Source organism: Myotis myotis, unplaced genomic scaffold, assembly GCF_014108235.1.
Source record: "Myotis myotis isolate mMyoMyo1 unplaced genomic scaffold, mMyoMyo1.p scaffold_m19_p_2, whole genome shotgun sequence".
Classification (NCBI taxonomy): Eukaryota; Metazoa; Chordata; class Mammalia; order Chiroptera; family Vespertilionidae; genus Myotis; species Myotis myotis.
The window spans coordinates 174,533,018-174,549,907 of NW_023416324.1; the positions used below are offsets into that span (position 1 = coordinate 174,533,018).

General features: G+C 55.6%; 1 protein-coding gene across 4 annotated transcripts; it reads left to right on the forward strand.

Moving 5' to 3' along the window:
• The first annotated feature begins 64 nt into the window (after nucleotides 1-64).
• Nucleotides 65-16,811, forward strand: CLCN2 (chloride voltage-gated channel 2). 4 transcript variants are annotated; one of them, XM_036352122.1, is made up of 24 exons: nucleotides 68-417; nucleotides 2,692-2,848; nucleotides 2,995-3,126; nucleotides 3,468-3,596; nucleotides 3,685-3,818; nucleotides 3,923-4,000; nucleotides 4,076-4,154; nucleotides 4,274-4,399; nucleotides 4,498-4,582; nucleotides 4,670-4,771; nucleotides 5,882-5,966; nucleotides 6,105-6,260; nucleotides 7,076-7,145; nucleotides 7,380-7,490; nucleotides 7,699-7,912; nucleotides 8,196-8,329; nucleotides 8,555-8,727; nucleotides 8,851-8,965; nucleotides 9,186-9,259; nucleotides 9,478-9,537; nucleotides 9,670-9,708; nucleotides 9,884-9,988; nucleotides 16,201-16,287; nucleotides 16,418-16,811. In XM_036352122.1, exons 1-24 carry the CDS (start codon nucleotides 346-348, stop codon nucleotides 16,610-16,612), a joined length of 2,712 nt encoding a protein of 903 aa, XP_036208015.1. In that variant the 5' UTR covers nucleotides 68-345; the 3' UTR covers nucleotides 16,613-16,811. The 4 variants fall into 4 exon arrangements, with proteins under 4 accessions (XP_036208014.1, XP_036208013.1, XP_036208015.1 ...); XM_036352119.1 differs by lacking the exon at nucleotides 4,274-4,399 and having other exon boundaries at nucleotides 70-417; XM_036352121.1 differs by lacking the exons at nucleotides 4,274-4,399; nucleotides 16,201-16,287; nucleotides 16,418-16,811 and adding an exon at nucleotides 16,001-16,103 and having other exon boundaries at nucleotides 65-417.
• The last annotated feature ends 79 nt before the right edge of the window (nucleotides 16,812-16,890 follow it).

Sequence of the window (16,890 nt, forward strand, 5' to 3'; positions counted from 1 at the left end):
CGCTGGCCCCGGGCGCCCCGCGCAGCCCCCCGCCCCGGCGGAGAGGGGGCGCGGGCTCGCGCGCTCCCAGCGCCCCCTACCGCCTCTCCCCAGCCGAGGAGGCGGCCCCGAGCAGACCCCGGCCGGGCTGGGCCGGCCCCCGCGGACGGGCCGGCGGGCGGAGCAGCACCGTGGGTACCGCCCTCGGCCCGCCCGCCGAGGAGGGGACGCGAGCGGGAGGCTCTCTGCACTCGGCCGCCGGGGCTGCGGGGACGGGACGGGTGTCGGCGCGGGCTCTGCGGGCGGGGAGCCGAGTCCAGGCCGGAGCCCGAGGCGCGGCGGGAAGCCGGAGGGCTGTGCGCGGAGATGGCGGCCGGGGCGGCCGCGGCGGCGGAGGAGGGGATGGAGCCGCGGGCGCTGCAGTACGAGCAGACCCTGGTGAGTGAAGCCGAGCCGAGCTCCGAGGAGTGCGCTGCGGGCGGCTGCTCCTGGGCACCCTCCCTCCAGCGCGAGGACCCGGGAGCTGCCCGAGCCCCGCCCCAGCCGTCCGAGCTGGGGAAACTGAGGCTCGAGGGCCTGAGCGGTCGGAGGGCTGCGGGACGAGCTGCATGCAGGTTTCTGGCCGAGGCCAGGCCTGCGGAGGACAAGATCAGGTGCTTGTCCGAGGTGTCCTTCCCATTACCTCTCCCCCCAACACACCGCGTTTTCTCTGCTCCTCCCCGTGACCACCTGGACCCAAGCCTCAGCCCCCCACTGCCCTCCCCGCACCGCTCACACCCGGTGAACTTTATCTGTCTGCACTTCTATCTCCACCACCAGGACATTCTCTCTGTCCCCAGTGCGTGCGCTTTCCTGTGCTGGACACAGAAACAGGCGTGTGTAGAAAGATGGGCAAACCCAGCCCCCAGCATTGGCTGGAACCCCTGCGTCTATTCTTTGGCAAAAAAAAAAAAAAAAAGAAAGAAAGAAAGAAAAGGTGGCCTGCCCGCTGGGGGACAGGAACTTCAGGGGGGATGGGTCAGGCAGGAATGGGTGTGGGAACTGGGACCTTTGTCCATGCTTACTCTGAGTGTCCAGCCCCTACCCACCCCGGGGGGTGTCCCTTGACCTTAGAAGCAGGGGTCCTGGGGTTCTGAGCTGACTCGTGGCCACACTGTCACTGAGTGTTGGAGAAGCCTTTCGCCCTTCCTTGTGTCACTGGGGTCGGGGAGCCCAAACGCTAGGGAAGGGCTCCTTTTCAAACAGCTGGTCCAGGAATTTGCCCAGGAAGGAGGCAGGGAGGGGATCTCTCCAGGAGGGGGGAGCCCCTGGCTGTAATTGAGGCCGGGAGGCGCCCAGTTAAGAGAGGGAATGACTGGATGGAACAGGATGACAGGGAGAGGTGACAGGAGGGGGTGGAGCAAGGGTATAGGGCTGAGCCTTCACATCGGTGGGAGGTGTCGTCCATCCGCACGAGCCAAGAATGGGGCATTGGTCTGGAAGCCAGGCACCGGGCCCTGAAACGGTGTCTATCTGTTGCACCAGCCCCAGCCCCATCTCCTTCGCCTGGTCTTTATCTCTGGTGTGAGTTCTCAGGGTCAAGCTCTCTCCCGGGCACTCTCTGCTCCAGCCTCTCCCCCTTCTCCTTTCGATCCCTTTGTCTTTTTCTCACAGGCTCACCTCCCACTCTGACATTGTGTCGGCCTGTTTATACTCTTACTTTGTTTCTCTCCCTTCCTCCTCCCTTCTTCTCCTTCCTCTTCTCTGCTCCTTCCCCTGGCCTCTCTTCCCTCCCCACCTCTCCTCTCTCTGGTTCTCTATCTTGTTCTCTCTCTCTCTCTCTCTCTCTCTCTCTCATCTTTCCCTCCCTCACCACCACCACCCCCCAGTCCCAACAGGAGCCCTTTGTGTCTCCAAGCTCTGCGGGTGGCAGCCGGAATCTACTCCTCCCCACCCCTCAACACATGCCCAGCTTGGCAGGTCTAGCCATAGCTCGGAGACTCTCCGGTCCCATCACCCCAGCATCACAGCCCAGCCATCAGCTTCTGCTGCCCCCCCAACCTACCACTGGACTCAGGGCAGCTCCAGTGTGGGCTGAGGCCACCAAGTACTCCCCATCCACCCGAGAGACTTTCCACTCCCAGCTGGAAGCTGGACTGGCAGGCTGAGGGGGATTGGGGGGGAGGATGGAGAATAGGGACAAGGGGATTAGGGTGGGAGGAAGGGGTACAGCTGACTCGGTCACAGGCCAGAGGCCCAGCAGGAACGTGATAAGGATTGAGGCCCCGCCTGTTCCTAGGCCCGACTCAGCCGCCCCCAGCTCCTTGAGGACCTTATTGTTACCCGTGAGCCCTTGACCACCCTTATTCTCTGACCTTCCCTCCTCCCACTTCCAGAGCTGTAGGTTTTTCCTTCTCCCCTCCTCTGGGGCTTCCCTCCCACTCCTCCTCAGCGCTCCCCTCCCCCCGGCAGCGCTGTGAGAAGAGGACTGATTATTCTGCCACCCCCAGAGCTGTGTCCCTGTACCTTGGCGGTCCCCATCACTCCGGCAGGACGGCTCCCACAGTCTGCAATGTGCATTGTTCCCACACCCCAAGCCAAAGTGGGACCTGTGGGTTCAAGAGGGGATATGTAATCTGGGGGCTGGGAGAGGGGAGCGGAGGCCCCAGGGCCCTCCCTGAATCCCCTCTCAGCCACGCAGAGCTGCTAACCCTGTTTTCCCCCATTGCTCAGATGTATGGCCGGTACACTCAGGACCTTGGGGCTTTTGCCAAAGAGGAGGCTGCTCGGATCCGCCTGGCAGGGCCGGAGCCCTGGAGGAGCCCGCTGTCCCCTCCAGCTCCCCTGGAACTTCTCGAATACGGACAGAGCCGTTGTGCCCGGTGCCGCAGTGAGACTCTGGGGTTGGGCAGGGGATCCGGCTGTGCTGTACTAGGGGGACAGAAGCCATTCATTAGAGCTGCCCACTGTGGGTTGGGGGAGGCAGGGGTAGGAGCACTTTGGTGCCAGCCCCGTTTTTTCCTTCCCTGCTCCCAGTCTGTTCCGTACGCTGTCATAAGTTCCTAGTATCCAGGGTTGGTGAAGACTGGATCTTCCTGGTCCTGCTGGGGCTCGTCATGGCGCTGGTCAGCTGGGCCATGGACTATGCCATTGCCGCCTGTCTGCAGGGTGAGGACAGGGCTGGCAGGGCCGGGCTGGGAAACACCAACCTGCTTCCTCCATGCCAAACTTGTCCAAGTATCTTGGCTACTTGGCTGCCTGAGTGCCTGTCTTCAGACATAATCACTGCCACTCCCATAGGCCGTGACTCCTCGCCTCCCCTCTCCAACTGACCCTCTTACCTACAGTGACCTCTCCCCCACTGAAGGCCTCTAGCGTCCCTCCCTGCCCCTTTACCTGGGCTCTGTATGACGGTCCCTGGGACAGCCTCTCCTATCGATATGGCCCAGCGGCCAGGCGGGGACTGGGTGTGCCCCACAGGGGTCCAGCAGCACTTCCTCTCCCCACAGCTCAGCAGTGGATGTCTCGAGGCTTGAACACCAGCCTCTTGCTCCAGTACCTGGCCTGGGTCACCTATCCTGTCGTCCTCATCACTTTCTCAGCTGGATTTACACAGATCCTGGCTCCTCAGGCTGTCGGTACAGTAGGGAGAGAAGGGAAGGGCAGAGGTGGAGCCTCCTGAGCCAGGCCCATGACATTACTCTCCTGGGACTCTCCACTCTCCAGGGTCCGGCATCCCCGAGATGAAGACCATCTTGCGGGGCGTGGTGCTAAAGGAATACCTCACCCTCAAGACCTTTGTGGCGAAGGTCATCGGGCTGACCTGTGCTCTAGGCAGTGGGATGCCCCTTGGCAAAGAGGTAACTGCGGGTTGGGGAGTAAAGGAGTCCCTCCCGGTGGAGGAAGAAGCCAGGCCAGGGTCAGGGCTGCTGCTTCCCCTCTCACCTCCTGACCCCTCCCCCAGGGCCCTTTTGTACATATCGCAAGCATGTGTGCTGCGCTGCTCAGCAAGTTCCTCTCCCTCTTCGGGGGCATCTATGAGGTAAGGCGTACCCTGGAGGAGGGCAGAGGAGAGGGGTGGGCTGCCGAGCCCAGCTGATTCCACCACTCTCACCAGAATGAATCCCGGAACACAGAGATGCTGGCCGCTGCCTGTGCCGTGGGAGTGGGCTGCTGCTTTGCAGCACCTATCGGAGGTAGGCAGCCAGTGCAGCCCCCAGCCCTGCCCCGGGCCTTGCCTCCTTTACCCTTCTCGTCGGCTCTTTGTCCTGGCCCAGGCCCCGGCCTGAAGTGGCGCCCTCCTGGCCCCTCCCAGGTGTCTTGTTCAGCATTGAGGTCACCTCCACCTTCTTCGCGGTGCGGAACTATTGGCGGGGTTTCTTTGCTGCCACCTTCAGTGCCTTCATCTTCCGGGTCTTGGCGGTCTGGAACCGTGATGAAGGTGGGGGCACCTGGGGGATGCTGGGAGCCCCTGAGATGGCTCAGGTGGGGCCCTCAATGCTACACCTGCCTCCCTCTGCTACTCTGCCTTCCCTTCAGAGACTATCACTGCTCTCTTCAAAACCCGGTTCCGGCTTGACTTCCCCTTTGACCTCCAGGAACTGCCAGCTTTTGCTGTCATTGGGTGAGGAGCTGTGGGGCTGGGGCTGTGGGGGAGGAGGAGGTAAAAGAGGGAAGACCCCTCTTACCATGATGTTTCTTCCCTCTCCAGTATTGCCAGTGGCTTTGGGGGGGCGCTCTTTGTCTACCTGAACCGGAAGATTGTCCAGGTGATGCGGAAGCAGAAAACCATCAACCGCTTCCTCATGAAAAAGTGGGTTGGCTTTGGGTGTGTGAGGGTCACAGGGCGGTGGGAGGGGGAGTGACAGGTGAGCTGGCATCTAGTGGCCCAATCAAAAACAGGCACTCCAGCCCTGGCCAGTTTTGCCCAGGTTTAGAATGTCGGCCCAAGGACCAAAGGGTCGAGAGTTCGATTCTGGGTCAAGGGCATATACCTCAGTTGCTAGCTCGATCCCCAGCCCCAGTCAGGGCACATGCGGGAGGCAACCAATTGATGTGTCTCTCTCACATCAATTCTCTCTCTCTCCTTCCTCCCTTCCCTTCACTCTCTAAAAATATCAATGGAAAAAAATACCCTCAGGTGAGGATTTTTAAAAATATAGGCACTCCATTGAGAAAATCAGCCAATGGTGTTTTCCTGGTGGATTGAACTGGCACTTTTGAATTTGTAGTCAGTAGCAGAGGGATTTAGATCTAAGATTTCCTAACCCTGGCCTGGCGCAGATAGCAGGTCTCTGGGAGAGTAGATGAGCCTTTGTTTACTCCTGGGAAGCATGGAGATGGGTGAGACTTTTTCTTAATCTCCAGAGCACAACTCTCTCAGTTGTGACCTGAGGGTTGGGAGGGGGAAGCCTGAGACGTGACTTTTGTTGGGACTAACGTCCTTCAGGGAAAGGGCAGCCGACTGCCTGCTCCCTATGGCACCTTCAGTCAACTTCATTGTGACCCCAGCTTCTTTCCCCTAACACTGACCTTCAGCCTCAGTCACCACATAGAAACAGACAGGGCAGAACCTCTTTCCTCTTGCACAAAGCCCTGCAGCTAGGGCTGCCAGGGGCAAAGGCAGGAGACACAGCTCAGAGGTGTCCCGCAGAGAGCTGGGGGTGGACTTTCTGCCACTGCTACCCACTGAGGGACTTTGGAGCCAACAGAAAGTTGTTGGGGCTCATGGTAACCCCAGTGGCCACCACCCTCAGGGCCGTCATCTCATGAACAGCAAAGGGGACCTTCTCTCAGAACCGTGTGCTTTCATGTAAGAGCCAAGCTCTGCTGTGACCTCCGCCCTGAGGTGTGAGGGCGCCCAGCTTCTCCCCTGTAGTAAGTGCACCGCCCGTGTTTGATGCTGTGAAACCTACCTCTCTAGACGCCTGCTCTTCCCGGCTCTCGTGACCCTGCTCATCTCCACGCTGACCTTCCCCCCTGGCTTGGGACAGTTCATGGCTGGACAGGTAACCCCAGCAGAACAGGAGCGTGTGCTTTTTCCTCTGGGATGCACCCCTCCTAAAGCCAACAGCCCCTGCCCCGCCAAGGGCCCCTTCCCTTCATCCTGTGTGTTCCCCAGCCTGAGGCACCCTTTTCCCTTACAGCTCTCACAGAAAGAGACGCTGGTCACCCTATTTGACAACCGGACATGGGTCCGCCAGGGCCTGGTGGAGGAGTTAGAGCCTCCCGGAAATTCACAGGCCTGGAGCCCTCCACGTGCCAATGTCTTCCTCACCCTGGTCATCTTCATTCTCATGAAGGTAGGGCTCCTTACAAATGGATAGCTAATGTTACACAGGCTTATTAGGTGCCAGGCACTGTTCTCTGCACTTCCCACGTATTAACTCCTTTAAGCCTTACAACAGTGCTATGGAAAGGTACTATTAGCTTCCCTGTTTTAAAGATGGGCATTCAAGCCCAGCCAGTGTGGCTCAGTGGTTGAGCATCGACCCCTGAACCAAGAGGTTACCTATTTGATTCCCTGTCAGGATGGTCAGGGCACATGCCCAGGTTGGCCAATCCCTGGTAGGGGGCATGCAGGAGGCAGCCTATTGATGTTTCTCTCCCATCAATATTTCTATCTCTCTCCCTTCCTCTCTAAAAATCAATAAAATTTAAAAAGAGCCCTAGCCAGTTTGGCTCAGTGGATAGAGGGTCTGCCTGTGGACTGAAGGGTTCCTGGTTCGATTCCAGTCAAGGGCACATGTCTGGGTTGTGGGCTTGGTCCCCAGGGCGGGGGCGTGCAGGAGGCAGCCAATCAATGATTCCCTGCCATCACTGATGTTTCTATCTCTCTTTTCCTCTCTCTTCCTCTCTGAAATCAATTAAAAAAAAAAAAAAGATGAGAAGTTGAGACATAAAGGGATCATAATTGGCCCAACATCACATAACTACTGGCAAAGTTAGAATTTAAACCCAAGCCATCTGGTTCTGGAGTCCTTCATCCCTGGGAAATCTGGGATAGCTGGTAAATCTACATTTACCTGATAAGCAATGTAGAGTCCTTGGGGTGGAGCTGGGGGCTACCAGGAGCCGGGTGGCACCTCTACCTGTTTGAACTGCCTTCCACCTACAGTTCTGGATGTCGGCACTGGCCACCACTATCCCAGTACCCTGTGGGGCCTTCATGCCTGTCTTTGTCATTGGTGAGTCCTCAGTTGCCTGTTTCCCCTTCCCACCTTCTGGCTACCCCCTGGCCATACCCTCACTGCCTGGGAGTGGGTTTTGGTCCAACCCCCGTCCCAGTGCCCACCCCAGAGGACTGTCCCCTGCACTGAATGACCCACTGGCCCCTCCCCCACCCTCTGACCCTCTCTCTTCCTAGTGTTCCCACCCTCCCCCTCCACTACCTATTTCTCTTCCCACTTCACTCCCTGAAGGAGCAGCATTTGGGCGTCTGGTGGGCGAAAGCATGGCCGCCTGGTTCCCAGATGGGATTCACACGGACAGCAGCACCTACCGGATTGTGCCTGGGGGCTATGCCGTGGTGGGTGAGTGCTCCAGTTCCCCACAGGTAGGGCCACAGGGTCTGAGGCTCTGGTGCCCCCTGCTGGCAGGAACCAGGCTTCCTTCAAATGCAGAAACCCAGTTCTCAGAACTGCCCTGGGCTGCCCTGAGGGTACCCAAAGGACTGTCCCCAGGTGGGGAGGGTCCTCTGGTCCCTGGGCACCCTGAGGAGACTAAAGGTGGCTTCCCTAGGAGCGGCTGCACTGGCAGGAGCAGTGACACACACGGTGTCCACGGCTGTGATCGTGTTTGAGCTCACAGGCCAGATCGCCCACATCCTGCCCGTCATGATCGCCGTCATCCTGGCCAATGCTGTGGCCCAGAGCCTACAGCCCTCACTCTACGACAGCATCATTCGAATCAAGAAACTGCCTTATCTGCCTGAGCTGGGCTGGGGCCGCCACCAGTATGGAGGGCCGGGCAACAGAGGGGTTATGGGTGAGGGGCAGAAGGTGGCCTAGGACCCCCTCACACCCACTCCAGCAGGGTCCACAGTCAGTGAAGCTGGGCGACCAGCCACCTTGCTCCCCCTGTCCAGAGCTCCCCTTGTCCATACCCTGGCAGGGACTACTCCTTGGCCCTTAGTCCTTGTCCCCTTGGGCTCTGAGCCTTCCTTATGGCCCTGCTGGTAGTGCTCCGGCTATCCACCCCCTGCTGACCACAGACCAAGTGCCTCTCTCTGCCCCCAGGCAGTACCGGGTGCGAGTGGAGGACATCATGGTACGAGATGTTCCCCATGTGGCCCTCAGCTGCACCTTCCGGGACCTGCGGTTGGCCCTGCACAGGACCAAGGGCCGCATGTTGGCCCTAGTTGAGTCCTCTGGTGAGACCAGCAAGGGGCCAGGTGCTATGAGCCTCTCCCAGGGTCGCTGCTCAGGAAGGGGGAGGGAACAGGAATAGCCGGCATTTGCCAGGCAGGCCTTGCCCCCTGGTGTGTGGCCTGTGTCCAAGGCCCCACTCTGAGTGCCGGAGAAGGTTGGGGGTGGGGAGGAGGGCCTCACTGTCCTGAGTCCTCAGGCTCCTGAGTCCCCCCTCCTGCTCTGTTCAGAGTCAATGATCCTCCTGGGCTCCATTGAGCGCTCACAGGTGGTGGCACTGCTGGCGGCCCAGCTAAGCCCAGCCCGCCGGCGGCAGCACCTGCAGGAGCGGAGAGCTGCCCAGACTCCTCCGCCACCCGATCAGGAGAGCCCCCCCAGCCCTGAGAGCTCAGTCCGCTTCCAGGTAGGGAAAGTCCTGCAGTCGCACACACCTCCTCCTAACTGTGCGTAGACTGTCAGGAGGGTGACCCAGAGGAGTCAGAGGAGTCCTGGGGCCACAGCCTCACCAGCCCCTTTGCCCGTGCAGGTGAGCACAGAGGGCTCAGGCTTCCCTGCGGCCCGGGGAGACACTCACAAGCCCCTGAAGCCTGCTCTCAAGAGGGCGTCCAGCAACTCCATGAGCCTCAGAGAGAGTCCCCCAGGTGAGCCCAGCACCCGCTAGCACCCCTCCAGGCTCCCACAGAGCCGAGCCCGGCCTCTGAGACTACATAAGGGCCCCTGCGCACCTTTGAGCTGGGGCACATCCCAGCGAAGAGGCTGCCTGAGTGGACCAGGGGTAGAACCAGGATGCCTCTCCCCGTGCCCTCCTCCCCTCTCCCCCAAAGATGACATTGCCCCAGGGCCTTGTGTTTGGGAACACAGGGAACGTGGAGCAGGCTGGCATCGCCCTCAGGAGCCTCTTCTGTGGCAGTCCGCCCCCCGAGGCTGCTTCAGAGGTGAGTGGCTGGAGCCTCTCCGTCTGCTCAACCTCTAATGCCGAGATAACCCCTCCAGTAGCCCTGTGGCACCTGCTTCCATTCTCCTGCCCTTCTGCCCTCCTGGACGCCAGCTCTGTCCTTGCAGTGCACCATCCCCCCCACCCCCCACCACGCTTCTCACCTCCCTCCTCCCTATAACATCAATTCCTCTTCTCCCCCCCTCGGCTCTAACACAGTTGGAGAAGTCGGAACCATGTGACAAGCGCAAGCTGAAGCGGGTCCGAATTTCCCTGGCAGTAAGTGCTCACTTCTTTCTGCAGCTCAGGAGCACTAGACAGGGCAGGCCAGGGTCTAGATAAACCTCCCCCAGTGGGGGGACATGCCCCCTCTCCCAGCCCCAGCTGCCAGCCTCCCTCCCTCTCTCCTAGAGCGACTCAGACCTGGAAAGTGAAATGACCCCTGAGGAGGTAAGGTGTGACTGGACTCTGGACTCTGTTTCTTCCGGGATGTGTTCAGTCATCATCTTGGCTTCTGTCCCCATGGGAGGGACCATGGGGTAGGAAAAGGGGCAGGCCAGCTTTCAGGGAGGTGAGGGCCTCTGATGGCCCCTTCTCCCTAACCCTCCTAGTCTCATACCCTCAGATTCTGGAGTGGGAGGAGCAGCAACTAGATGAACCTGTCAACTTCAGCGACTGCAAAATTGACCCTGCCCCCTTCCAGCTGGTGGAGCGGACCTCTTTGCACAAGGTAGGGCCAGCAACCTGGGCCTGGCCTGGGTGGGGGTCTAGGTCCTCCCACAAGTTTGGGCTCAAGCCAGTGGGCAAAAAAAGGGACAGCAGAGAGTGGGCTCTGCGCTGAGCTGTTTTTCAAACACATTGCTTCAAACGGTGGGAGGCCAGGCGCGAGGTCCCCTCAGCCTCTTCCTGCCTGCGGTGGAATCAAGCATCATTTTTCCTCTTCTCAGCCTTGCCCCCAGGGAACTCTGGACCAAAGCAGCAACAAAGACTGGGCTCAAGCTGGGTAGAAGCCAGGAGGCCAGGCCAGGGTCAGAGCTAGGAGGAAGGCTGCCAGCTCCCAACAAGGCTGATACACCCACACTGAAAAAAATGGGTGAGAAACAGGCAGGAAAAGAAAGTCTAATAAACAAGCTAACAAACATCCAAGTAGGGGTGGGGACACTGCAGAGAAGAGATAAACAAAGATGAGAAACGCCCAGTGGGGGGCTTGGAATGTCAGACCCCAGAAAGTCTCACTTCACGTAGGCAGGAGGGAACCGGGTAAGGACGCAGAGAGAGAGCTCAGCAGAAGGCAAAACCAGCCTGCAGAAACGGGGAGGAAACTTGCGTGCAGACAGGTGGGTAGTGGGTGAGGCTGACATTAGAGAACAGGGCTCTCTGTGGAGGACGACAGCCTTGGGCTCCCCAGAATGGGGCAGTGGCATCGTTGGGCACCTTCAGGCCTCTCAGTGAAGGCAGGGCGTGCAGGCACACCCCGCAGGCTGCTAGGGCAGAAACCAAGTGGGTGTTTCAGCTAAATTGTTAGATTTAATGTGCAAACCTCTGAGGTGTGGGGGCCGGGGCCAGTGGGGGAGCTCCCAAGGTCTGCAGTTTGGACAGCTAACTTAGATGCAAGCTGTGCCTCAAAGCCAGTTTAGTGTAGACAAGCAGGGGCCCTGGCAGGGAACAAAAGAGAAACAAAAAAGCAAAAAAGTATTAAAGGAACTTATAAGCCTTTGGGTAAAGACCTCTGATCAAAGTGAGTGAGGAACTGCAGTGCAATTGCAAGAATAAAAGGAGGTAGGCCTAGGAGGTAGGCCTGAGAATAATACATTTGGCTTTTATTTAAAGCAGGGGTGGGGAACCTTTTCTCTGCCAAGGCCCATTTGGATATTTGTAACATCATTCACGGGCCATACAAAATTATCAGCTTAAAAATTAGCCTGCTATATTTGGTCAAACATTTTATTAACTCACCCCTACTGCCTTGGCAGGGCCAGACCAAATGATTTTGCGGACCTTATATAGCCCGTGGGCTGGACATTCCCCACCCTGATTTAAAGCCTTTCCTCCTAAGACCGCTACTAAAGCTTTTCCATCATCTTAGTTCTCAAACATCACATAAAGATGAGGATGATGCTGACATTTTATTAGTGCCTGCTATGTCTCAGGCACTGGGCTAAGCTGTTCACATGTTTGATGTAATTCTCACAACCACAGATAGTGTGATATTTCAGTTTTTATAGAAGGGGACATTGAAATTCAAAGTAGTTAAGCAATTTGGCCAAGAGATCGCATAGCCAGTAAGTAGCAAAATCCAAGATTGACCCAAAAGCCTGTGGATTTAACCATTTTAATACATGGGGAAACTGAGGCAGTGAGGTCACTTGCCTGAGTCAGTATAGCAGAGTCAGGCCTAGAGCCCAGATTTCCTGGCCCCAGTCCCAGTATTCTTTCAGAGGGCCACGCTGTCCCTCTCCCTTTCAATTCACTGTTCCCAAGCCCAAGAAATGCAGGCTCTCCAATGAGCTCCCTGGTGTCTAATTAAATTAAAATGAAAAAGAACAAAGTAGGTGTTTGTTACAAACTTTAAAAAAAAAAATCAGAGGAAGAGAAACCTTTGAGGAACCGACTACCAAAAGTACAAAGAACTGGAAGTGATAAGAACATAAGATTAGAATTCAAAATGTCCTTGCAGGCCCGAGGAGTCAATAAGTAGTAGCTCAATTAAGTTCAGGAGGGGAACATCCAGAGGGGCAAGGGACTACAACTGGAGACTATTTAGGAAGCTGTGCAACTGGAGATCACCCTATCAGCTAAGTACCGCATTCATTCAGAGGCCACCTACCGAGAAGCAGTGAGTGGAGGTGGGGGAGGAAGTAGAGTGCCAACACTGGGTCAGACTGGCTGAACCTAATCCTCACTCCGCCCAGTGTTGGCTAGCTGTGTAACCTTGTCAGATTTCTTAGCGTCTCTGTACTTCACTTTCCTTATCTGTAAAATGGGGATCTTAGTCCCTACATCATAGGGTTTTCTGAGGATTAAGGGAGGTCATACATGTGAGCCACTTAGAAAAGTACCTGGCACATAGTATTCAATATATTTTAGAAATTACTACTAGTTATGCTTAGAGGTGAAAAATAGGGGGCTTTAAGAGATGGTATAATAAAGGAAGTATGCAAGAAATTGATATTTCAGAATAGGGTGAGTGATTAGGTGAGGCTGGAAGCTGGAGTGTCTGGTGGAATCTGAGAATAGAGAGACAGACTGAGGTGTGCTTGAAAAGGGTCCTGTGGGCCATTCTGGGGTGTCTGGGCTCTAACTCGAGATTGAGAAAGCTGATAGGATGTCAGAGCCAAGTTGGATAGAAGGGAGACAGAAAGGAGAACCCATTAAGATGTGATAGTCCCACCCTGGCCGGTGTGCAAAGTGGTTAGAGCATCAGCCTGCGTACCAGAGTCTCAGATTCATTTCCAATGAAGTGCACATACCTGGATTGCAGGTTTGATCCCCAGCCCCAGTCAGGGCGAGTGTGCCTCTCTCACCTCTATGTCTCTTCTCTCTCTCTCTCTCTCTCTCTCTCTCTCTCTCTCTCTATATATATATATATATATATATATATATCCTTCCCTCCCTCCCACCCTATCTAAAAGCAATGGAAAAATATCCTCAGGTGAGGATTAACCAAAAAAAAAAGATGTTACAGTCCCATCCTGATCAGGATGGTGAGGGAATCAGGAAGAATTGCCAGGATGTTCAGGAGGTAGATTAGTAAGGCTTGGTGACTCCCCAGGACAAGTGGTTTGCAAACCCAAAAGGCATATAGTTTATCAGAAGCTCACTCTGATTAGGATTGTGGAAACTTTAGGGGAATGATTTAATAGGATCCTTGAGAGAGGATGAGATGGATTATTAAACATAAGAAGACAAAGCCGAGGGATTAATAATACAGGAAATCTTTTTTTTAATTAATTAATTTATATATATATAAATTATTTATATATATAAATTAGAGGCCCGGTGCACAAAAATTTGTGCACTCGGGGGGGGGGGGGTCCCCTCAGCCCGGCTTGTGCCCTCTCGCAGTCTGGGACCCCTTGGGGGATGACCACCTGCTGGCTTAGGCCTGCTCCCCAGGGGATTGGGCCTAATCTGACAATCAGACATCCCTCTGGCAGCCCGGCAGCCCTGGGGGGATGTCCACTTGCCAGCGGGGAGCAGACCTAAGCTGCAGTCGGACATCCTTAGCGCTGCTGAGGAGGCAGGAGAGGCTCCCACCACCACCGCTGTACTGGCAGCCATCAGCCTGGTTTGTGGCTGAGCAGAGCTCCCCCATGTGGGAGCGCACTGACCACCAGAGGGCAGCTCCTACATTGAGCGTCTGTCCCCTGGTGGTCAGTGTGTGTCATAGTGACCAGTCATTCCTAGTCTTTCTGCTGTTAGGGTCAGTTTGCATATTACCCTTTTACTATATAGGATAGAGGCCTGGTGCACAGGTGGGTGCCGGCTGGTTTGCCCTGAAGGGTGTCCCGGATCAGGGTGGGGGGTCCTGCTTTGGTGCCTGGCCAGCCTGGGTGAGGGGCTGATGGCTGTTTGCAGCTGGTCACACCCCCTTCAAGATGGGGGTCCCCACTGGGGTGCCTGGCCAGCCTGGATGAGGAGCTGATGGCTGTTTTCAGGCTGGCCACACCCCTGTGAGGGTGGGGATCCCCACTGGGGTGCCTGGCCAGTCTGGGTGAGGGGCTGAGGGCCGTTTTCAGGCTGGCGAGTGACTGAAGCTCCCAGCCTCTCCTTTTTTCCTTTTTTTTTTAATTCTGGGATTTACTTACTTTCTATAATTAAAACTTTGTTGCCATCACTGGCGCTCCCAGCTCTGAAGCTGTGGCTGGCTGAAAGCAGGTATCTGGGGTTTGTTTGGCTTCTATAATTGAAACTTTGTTGCTGGCCTGCTCGCTCCAGCTCTGAGGCCGAGGCTGGCTGAAAGCAGGTATCTGGGGTTTGTTTAGCTTCTATAATTGAAACTTTGTTGCTTTTGGAGCTGTTGCTTTTGGAGCTTAGAGCAGGCCGCAGCAGGCGAGGAACCTTGGCTTCCTCCATCACTGGAGCAAGCAAGCTTCCTGCTCGCTTCAGCTGCGTGGCTGCTGGCCGCCATCTTTGTTGGCAGTTAATTTGCATATCTCGCTGATTAGCCAATGGGAAGCGTAGCGGAGGTACGGTTAATTACCCTTTTTGTCTTTTATTAGATAGGATATATATTATTTCAGAGAGGAAGGGAGAGAGAGAGCGATAGAAATATCAGTGATGAGAGAGAACCCATTGATTGGCTGCCTCCTACACACGCCACACTGAGGATCGAGCCTGCAACCCAGACATGTGCCCTGACCGGGAATCGAACCATGACCTCCTGGTTCATAGGCTGATGCTCAACCACTGAGCCACACCAGCAGGACAATACAGGAAATCTTATTATGATATGTTTCCCAATGAAATCAGATGAGGAAATTAAAGATAACGTGTAGCATGTAGGATTCAAGGGACTTGCTAAACAATGACAGTTATGACATAGGTATTAAAGGAGCACAGAAAAACTTATGCTAAAACTACACTTCCACCTCCTTTTATAAGTACTGTCATGCCTTAGAAGGAGGAAGTTAGGAAAGTTCAGGAAGTTCTTTCCTAAAGAATTCAGCAGCTGTATAAGAAAACATTTTTAAAGTGTTAAGATCATTACAATGATTTCTGAGTAGCTGGTACTCAAGAAGCTGGGGTAGTAATGCCCATTTCAATTCGAGCATTAAGCCAAGAGGCTTACAAGTAAACTATAAACAGTGTGATAACTGATAGGCCAAAAATTCCAGGAACTGCTGAGTCAGTAGAGTGTTTTTTCAAGACATCTGGCCCAAGAAAATCCACTTGGAGCACAAGGGGAGCTAGCTGACAGTTTCTGAACCCTGGCTGATTACACTGGAAACCTTGGGGGAAGGGTCCAAAGCAAAAAAACATGGGGGTTGGGGGGTACTCTTGGCCCTTGGACGGTAAGCTACATGTCAACAAGACCTGGGATGCTTTGGGCCCCAGAAAAGGCAAACTGAGAGACATAAAGAGTGCGGCAGGCCAATATTGGGGGGGTCGGAGCCAGGGTGAGGGATAACTTACATGTTCAGCCAGCGGAGGGCAAAGGGGAACCACGTGTCAGCCACCCAGGTGGGGTAAGAGGAACAGGATTCAGGGCCAGTACCCCTAAGGGGGTGTGGAACTTTCCTCCTGGATATATCCATGACTAATCGGACATCCGCCTAAGCCCACTAGGCAGTGCCTCCTCCTAGAGCAGCGATTCTCAACCTGTGGGTCGCGACCCCTTTGGCGGTCAAATGACCCTTTCACAGGGGTCGCCTAAGACCATCCTGCATATCAGATATTTACATTACGATTTATAACAATAGCAAAATTACAGTTTTGAAGTAGCAACGAAAATAATTTTATGGTTGGGTCACAACATGAGGAAGGTTGAGAACCACTGAGTGTACTGAAAAGTGGCCTGGAGCTGCTGGGCCACTTCTTACAGATGACCCCCACCCAGCAAGTCACTGCACCACTGAGCCTCATGCTGCCTGTCCTACAGAATGGGTGTCAGACTTCTCAGGACTGTGATGAAAGTAAACACTGATTAATGTAAGACTTAGCCAGGTGCCTGGCCAATCATTAGGTGTCATATTTGAACAGTTGTTCTCTCCACCATTCTCCTTGCTAACATGGGATGAAGATTCCGTCCTGTTTCTCATCCACATAAAGATTCTCACGATCAAGTTTCTGAAGATTGGTTGTACAATCTCATTACACTTTGGCCTTCCCCCTCCCCCACTTTCTGTAGCACCCCCTCTATCCTGTCCCCAACCCAACACCTCCTCCTGGGCCCCTCTCCCCTTGTGCATAAAGTCCAATGTTCTTCTGCCCACCCTGTAGACTCACACCATCTTCTCACTCCTGGGAGTGGACCATGCTTACGTCACCAGTATTGGCAGACTCATTGGGATCGTTACCCTAAAGGAGGTAAGATGATAGTGGCTGTCAAAGCCACTTCCACTTCCAAAAAGGCATGGAAGCTTATGCCCAGCTCACCTGAGGGTAAGGGCTGGAGAGTACGAGCAGGGAGCCCAGACTGACCCTCTCACCTTTCCAGCTCCGGAAAGCTATTGAGGGCTCTGTCACAGCACAGGGCGTGAAAGTCCGGCCACCCCTCGCCAGCTTCCGTGATAGTGCCACCAGCAGCAGCGACACAGAGACGACAGAGGTGCATGCACTCTGGGGGCCCCGCTCCCGCCACAGCCTCCCCGGGGAGGGCAGCCCTTCTGACAGCGATGACAAGTGCCAGTGAATTCCTCAGCAGGCAGCCTGGGGTGGCAGTGGCCTTGCTGTCAGCCCGGATCCTGCAGCTCTCCTGTCCCTTCTGCCGTGGGAAAGCAGGAGGCAGCTACAGCCAAAGGTTGGGGCCCCAGCCCCCCATCCAGACCAGGGGCACCAGCTTCTACTTGGAATCTGACACAGCACCCACCTGCAGTGTTCCAAGGGCAGGAAGATCAGCACTGCCCTGGCGGGATGGGGATGGGGCGGGGTACCTGACCCCTGCTGCCCCTTTGAGGGGGAAAGGGGTAG

Excerpts from the sequence above, each read along its gene's own strand:
- CLCN2 (XM_036352122.1), top strand. The coding sequence starts at position 346 with ATGGCGGCCGGGGCGGCCGCGGCGGCGGAGGAGGGGATGGAGCCGCGG. Across the intron at positions 4,155-4,273 it reads CTTTGCAGCACCTATCGGAG|GTGTCTTGTTCAGCATTGAG; the intron begins GTAGGCAGCCAG and ends GGCCCCTCCCAG. Across the intron at positions 7,913-8,195 it reads CTGGGCTGGGGCCGCCACCA|GCAGTACCGGGTGCGAGTGG; the intron begins GTATGGAGGGCC and ends CTCTGCCCCCAG.